At 64.0% G+C, this 6678-nt stretch overlaps 1 protein-coding gene across 1 annotated transcript in view; it reads right to left on the bottom strand.

The window, feature by feature from the left end:
* LOC105994685 (myocyte-specific enhancer factor 2B-like) overlaps window positions 1-4406 on the bottom strand; it is a 7963-nt gene extending 3557 nt beyond the window's left edge. The window contains exons 1-5 of the mRNA XM_013028312.1: window positions 4367-4406; window positions 1887-1969; window positions 1326-1529; window positions 445-573; window positions 8-68 (exon numbers count right to left, since the gene is read on the bottom strand). Coding sequence (XP_012883766.1) covers window positions 8-68; window positions 445-573; window positions 1326-1529; window positions 1887-1940 — 448 coding nt within the window. The 5' untranslated portion in view covers window positions 1941-1969; window positions 4367-4406. The remainder of the gene's footprint in view (window positions 1-7; window positions 69-444; window positions 574-1325; window positions 1530-1886; window positions 1970-4366) is intronic.
* Between the last annotated feature and the right edge of the window lie 2272 nt (window positions 4407-6678).

The following is a 6678-nucleotide window of genomic DNA, read 5'->3' as shown; positions in this document are numbered from 1 at the left end:
GGGTCGCAGCCCGGAGGGGGCAGCGCCCCGAACACCGCGTCGGGGCCGGTCATCGCGGGGGCCGCCGGCTGCGGGCAGAGAGGGAGATGGGGGCCGGGTCAACCAGGACGGGAAATCGGGGCGCCAGAGCCCCCCCTCCGGGAGCCTCTGGGACCCACGAGCTCCCCTCAGCCTGGGGGTTCGCGTTGGAGTCTGGGGTTCGTGTTAGGCTGGGGTTCGTGTTAGGCTGGGGTTCGTGTTGCAGGCTGGGGCCTCTTGCCTGGCGTGTGGGGTTCTGGGCTGCCCAGGGGTCTTGATGGACTGGACATGTGGGAGTGAGCGGCCGGTGACCAGCCGGTCCTTCGAAGCCACCGCTGTCAGGTCCTGGCCTGAGGTCTCAGCCCGGGTGTGAGTGGGGGGGGGAGACGGACACACACACACACACACACACACACACACACTTACGTAGAGCCGGGGCCGGGGCAAGGCCGGGTCCCCTCCATCCCCGGCCGGCCTGGGCAGCTTCTCCCCTGGCCCCTCAGGCCCTTCATCAGGCCCCAGCTCTGGGCCCTCCAGGCCCCTCCGCTTCAGTGTCTGTGAGGAAAAGAAACGGCAGGATGGACCCGGCCTCCACCCCGTCCCGGGCGGGATGCGGACGGGGCTCAGTCCCGCCAGCCTCCGCGGCGGAAACCCTGGCCAGGGAGCGTGTAGGTTCCACGTGTGTGCGCGGAGGACGGGCCGCAGAGGGCGGGAGCCCGCCACCCCGCCACCCCGCCACGCAGCAGGACAGAGGACTGGCCTGCGGTGTCTGCTGCCTTTGGTCCTCCCCTCAGTGACCGCATCTGCCTGTGGCTGAGGTGTCTCTGTGGGATGGAACGCGGGTCTCCCCACACCCCCCCAGTGCGGGGATTTCTCAGTACTCTGGCCTATGGACACCGCCGGTAAGGATGGACACGCCCCGGAAAGACACGCCCCTGTAGACGGACACGCCCCCTCGGGAAGACACACCCACCGGCGGACACGCCCTTGCAGGTAGACACGCCCCTGTAAATGGACAGGCCGGCATGCAGACACGCCCCCTTCTATTGACACACCCCTTCAGGAAGACACGCCCCTGTAGGTGAACACACCCCTTAGGGAAGACACGCCCCCCTCAGGTACCCGGTCCTACGAAGGCACGCCCACATGCAGGCTAGTCCCTATCCAATAGCACACCTCCTTCAGGCAGACACGCCCCCCAGGCAGACACGCCCCGCGGGTGGACACGCCCCTTCCCAGGACACGCCCCCAGGCAGAGGCTCTGGATGGGCTCCGGCCTGGCCCGGCCCCGGCCCTGACGCGCGCACCTGCAGGATGTCGGCATTGGTGCGGCTCTCGTGCGGTTCGCTGTACTCGGTGTAGCGCAGCAGCACGCGGTCCATGTCGGAGCTGGCGTACTGGAAGAGGCGGTGCGCGCTGTTGAAGATGATGAGCGCGATCTCGCAGTCGCACAGCACGCTCAGCTCGTACGCCTTCTTCATCAGCCCGAACTTCCGCTTCGTGAAGGTCACCTGGGCCCGGGAAGGACGCGGCTAAGGGGGACTGGGGAGCCCGCAGCCTCCCCTCGCCGCCCAGGCCGCAAACTCCTACTCCAGCCTCAAAACCCAGCCCGGACGCCCGAGGACTGGGGGCACGCACCCTCCCTCTCCCTGGGCTCGCCAGTTCTGGCCCCGGCCTGGGCCGCGGTGTCGGGCCGGAGTTTCAGCTCTGTGGCCGGAGCCGTCAGGGAAATAAATGAGCACCATGAAAAGGGGCTAAGGCTCCATCTCAACCCCTGGATGAGGATGATAGGACTCCCCCCCAACACAGCCAGGCCTTGTCCCCGCTAGCCCCCCCCAGGAGCCTCCCAACTCCCCACCAGGGCTCACCTGCCGGTTCCTTTGGTCCAGAATTCGCGAAATCTGGATTTTCTTCCTCCCCATGGTACCTGGCTGAGCCCAGAAGCCGAGATCTGGGGGGGGGGGAGGGGACGAGAGGGCGAACGGGCCGTGAGGAGAGGCACCCCGCCTTCCTGCTGGACACTACCTGATACAACTGGGCTCTAGGGGGAAGGTTGTGGGGGACCTGGCTGGCGGGCTGGCCCTGGCCTCCACCCATCCCGGAGGCGGCCCGGGAGGCTCGCTGGACTGTCCAAGCCAGCGGCCGCTGTCCCAGAAAGCCCAGGAGGCTTTTTGTATGTTTTGCCAGACCTGGGGCTTGAACTCAGAGCCTGGGCACCGTCCCTGAGCCTCTCTGTGCTCACGGCTGGTGCTCTACCCCTTGAGCCACGGCACCACATCCAGGTTCTTCTGAGTAGTGTGTTGGAGACCAGTCTCACAAAAATTCCTGACCAGGCTGGTTTTGAACCTTGATCCACAGATCTCAGCCTCCCAAGTGGCTGGGATGACAGAGTGAAGCCAGACTTGAGCAGACAAAGCTAAGGGAGGGTGCCCAGACCCTGAGTGGGACCCCTAGAAACAGCTCACACACATGCACACGTGCATACACGCACACACACACATGCGTGCACACACACACAGTAAATTAAAAAAAAATGGGCTGGGAAGGTGGCTCAGTGGTAGAGTGCTCCCCTAGCATGGATGAGGCCCTGGGTTCAATTCCTCAGCACCACATAAGCAGAAAAAGCCAGAAGTGGCGCTGTGGTTCAAGTGGTAGAGCGCTAGCCTTGAGCTGAAAAGCTGAGGGACAGTGCCCAGGCCCAGAGTTCAAGACCCATGACTGACCAAAAGAAAAAAGTGCCCTCAGCAGCCTCCAGTGTCTCAAGGACACTCCACGATCCCCCGTGGCCCCCCGCAGCCCCCACGGTCCCCCGTGGCCCCCCGCGGCCCCCGCGGCCCTCTGTGCGCCTGGCCGCACTCCAGGCTCTCTGAGCTGCACAGAGGCAGAGCCCAGGCCCTGGCCCAGCCACCCGACTCCGCTCCACTTGCTATATTTAACCACGGGGCTAATTCTGACCCCAGCAGGAATCAGCAGGTTCCCATGGTGGGGCCGTGGGGTCCCTCCCAGAGGCTCCCAAGCTGGCGCCAGAAATGTCCCACCACCACGCGGGGTCCTGAGTGGGCCGGGCTGGGCAGAGCTGGCTCTGGAGTGCATGGCAGGGGGCGGGAATTACAGGGTGGGGCACCCCAAGAGCTAAGTGACACCATGAGACAGGGAATTCAGGAGCAGGCTGCAATGTGTGCAAAGGTCCTGAGGCACCAGGGTGAGCCAGGGAGAGGCCAGGAGCCCAGGGCTGCAGGAGCAGCCCCGGCGCTATGGGCTTCACTCTGGGAGCCAATGAAAACTGGGGCTGGCGTTGACTGATTGACTGATGGAATTGGAGGCTTTTTGGGGGCTAGACATGGGGCTTGAACTCTGGGCCTGGGCGCTGTCCCTCAGCTCTTCAGCTCAAGTCGAGTGCTCTACATCTTGAGCCACAGCACCACTTCTGGTTTTCTGGTGGTTTATTGGAGATGAGAATCTCATGGACTTTCCTGCCTGGCTGGCTTTGAACCGCAATCCTCAGATCTCAGCCCCCTGAGCAGCTGGGATGGCAGGCGTGAGCCACAGCACCTGGCAGGTGGTGATTCCTGATGACCACGGGAGCCTGGAAGCCACCCTGGACCCGGGCCCAAGAAACAGCTGCCCATCAGGGTCTTCCGCGCTGTCTCTGATCTGGCGTAAGCCGGCGCAGATCCCCCTCCTTCCCTCAATGAACAGCTCTGCTTGGAAGCTGCTGGACTCCTGCTTCACCTGGCCAGCTCTCCTGGCTGCTTCAAAACCCCACCCTCAGAGCTCATTTCTCCAGCATGGGCTGGGGTGCAGTCTGCCGGACCCCCGGGGCCCGGGCTGGGCCCAGCCAGCCAGCCTTGTCCCTCACACCCTTGAGAGATGTGTTTCCCTCAACAACTTCCCCCATGACTGCACGGGGCCCAGAAATATACCGCATGCAAATGCGGCCCCGAGCTGCGGCGGCGCCAGGGCCCAGGTGTGGGGCCCGCGGGCAGAGGGGCGCCATGCAAATCCCGATGCTGGGGTGATGGGAACTGCGTGGGGGGCATGTGCGAGGGGGAGGGGGACGTCTCCCCACACACAGCCCCTGCTCCCCAGATCCCAAGGGGGGCCACACCTGGGGCGCAGGGGGAGGAGGGATGGGCAGAATCCGGGGTCCATGGACTATCTCAGCCTCCTGATTGGCTGGGATGACAGGTGCCCGGCTCTAACCTCTTCATGTCTCCATACATCCCACTGCACAAGCACCAAGCTGGGCGGGCCTCCAGGGTACGCTGATGACCCCCGACCCCAGGAGGGCAAAGAAGACACGGAGACCTCTCATGAACCAGCCACCGACCAGAGCAGCGGCTCACACCTGCAGTCCAGGCTACCCAGCAGGCAGAAGATCTGCTTGGTCTGAGATGCATTCGCCCAGACCTCATCTCAAATAAAAATCCAGGCATGATGGCTCTCGTCTGTAATCCCAGCCGACCGGGAGGCAGACATGAGGGGATAGAAATTCAAGGCCGTCCTGGGTTTAAAAAATAGTAAGTTCAAGAGACTCCCATCCCAGTTCATGGCTGCTCATGACTCACCTGAAACACTCAAAGAGACCCAAGGAGTACAGCCCGAGCTGGGAAAAACTGGGCTGGCACAGTGGCTTACATGGTAGAGCACCTGCCCAGCAAGGGCAAGGTCCTGAGCTTCACCCCAGCGGCACCGTCAGACACAGACGGGAGGGGGGAGAGGGAGAGAGAAAGTGAGCACAGGCCCAGGTGATTTTACAACTGTTTTGTTCAAACCTCAAAGCATTGGAAATCTCAAGGTTAATCCCACTCCTGAAGACTCTAGAGCCAGGGCTGGGAAGGTGGCTCAGTGGTAGAGCGCTCGCCTTGCATGCCTGAGGCCCTGGGTTCCATTCCTCAGCACCACATAAACAAAAAAGAAGCTGGAAGTTGCGCTGTGGCTCAAGTGGTAGAGCGCTCGCCTTGAGCTGAAGAGCTGAGGGGCAGCGCCCAGGCCCCAAGTTCAGGCCCCACCACTGACAACAATAACAAGAAAGAGGACAAAAGAAAACAAAGCAGAGCGGAGCGCCAGTCTCAGCTGACAGCAGAGCCTGGCAATCAGCAAGGGCAAAGCCCGGCGCTCCAGCATGAGCACCACCAAAAACCCCCAGCGCCTACCACCCTGGCGTGCACCTGGCCGCCTGGTGCAGGGGCCGTCGGGGATGGTGTCCAGCGGGGAAGCCCCGGGGGGCCGGGATGGCCCTGTGCCCGCGTGGGCACACAGGTGTGTCCTGTTTGTGCAAATGGCTTTGTCATCGTCGGGTGCCGTGCGGGCTGCTCTGGCTGCGATCTGCCCTCAACCACAGATCCCCTGGGTCTGGCCGGGCGCGGGCGTGAGCACTCGCCCAGCACGCGTGACACCCCGTGACCGGACCCAACGCTGAAAGAAACACTTTTGTTGTTGGTGCTGGTGGTGGCAGTGGTGGGGCTTGAACTCAGGGCCTGAGCGCTGTCTCTGAGCGTTTCACTCAGGGCTTGGTGCTCTACCATTTGCACCACAGCACCACTTCCGGTTTTCTGGTGGTTCATTGGAGATCAAAGTCTCACAGACTTTTCTGCCTGGGCTGGCTTTGAACCTCGGTCCTCAGACCTCAGCCTCCTGAGTGGCTGGGGTGACCGTTTCTGGGTTGTTGGGTGGTGAGGGTTTGAATCTGGGCCTCACCCGTCCTGAGTCACACCCCCAGGCCTGTTGTGGGTGTTTTTTAGGGGACGAGGGAGGTTCTGGGGTCTTGCTTCCTGCCTGGGCCTGTGTTCCTACTTTGCCCTGTCTGTTTTAGCTTCGCGCTGGAGCTGGGGCGAGAGACATACCCCCTCACCCGGCTTCCTCAGCCTCCCCAACTTTTCTGGCTGGGGTTCACCGAACCACCGGCCTCCCGAGAAGCCTAGGGTGACAGGCAGGTGACACGTGTGCGTGGTGTTACACACACACACGTGTGCGCATATGCACGTGCACGCACGCGCACACACACGCACAGAGCTGCCCTGGGACTGCAGCCGCCGTGCTGGCGGGGACAGGGTGCTGGCGGGGACAGGGTGCTGGCCGGAGTCCTGACAGATGCAGGGGAGGGGGGGATGGGGTGTGCAGTGGGCCTGTGCTGACTCAGGGGTGCAGGGCGCCCTGGGGAGGGAGAGGCCAGCCCCAGGCCCGAGGCCCGCGAGGGGCAGGGAAGATCTAAGGACCGGACACAGCAAGGCGGCTCTGTACCGCGCTGGGGGCGCCCGCACCGGAGGCCCCTCAGGCGTGGAACTCGGGAGCCCTGAGCTCGGCCCGCGCACCGCACCCCACCGAGCCCGGGCTCTGCGGTCAGCGCCTCCCAGCCGCCCGCGGTGGCTCTGTAGTTGGGCAGGGGTCGGGAAGCCTCCACCGGGGAAGCAGGTGGGCCGGCCTCCGCCGGGCCCCCAGCCGCTCCGAGGCCTTCTCCTCCTTGGGATGGGGCGGCCCTGAGCCAGCCCCTTCGCGGCCCCGCGACCCCACAGCCGCCCCGAAAGCAGAAGTGAGAGGCGCCGGCGCTGGCGGCCCGCGGGAGGGGAGGGGGCGCCGCGCGGGCCCCGCCTCACGCAACCCCGGGCTGCGGTTTCATCACCTGCTCCCCAAGTACCTCATTAGGGCTGCAGGAAGCGG

This window comes from Dipodomys ordii, unplaced genomic scaffold (genome assembly GCF_000151885.1).
Source record: "Dipodomys ordii isolate 6190 unplaced genomic scaffold, Dord_2.0 Scaffold108, whole genome shotgun sequence".
Taxonomy (NCBI): Eukaryota; Metazoa; Chordata; class Mammalia; order Rodentia; family Heteromyidae; genus Dipodomys; species Dipodomys ordii.
The sequence above is the reverse complement of the archived record's forward strand: the minus strand, read 5'-3'. Positions and strand labels throughout refer to the sequence as shown.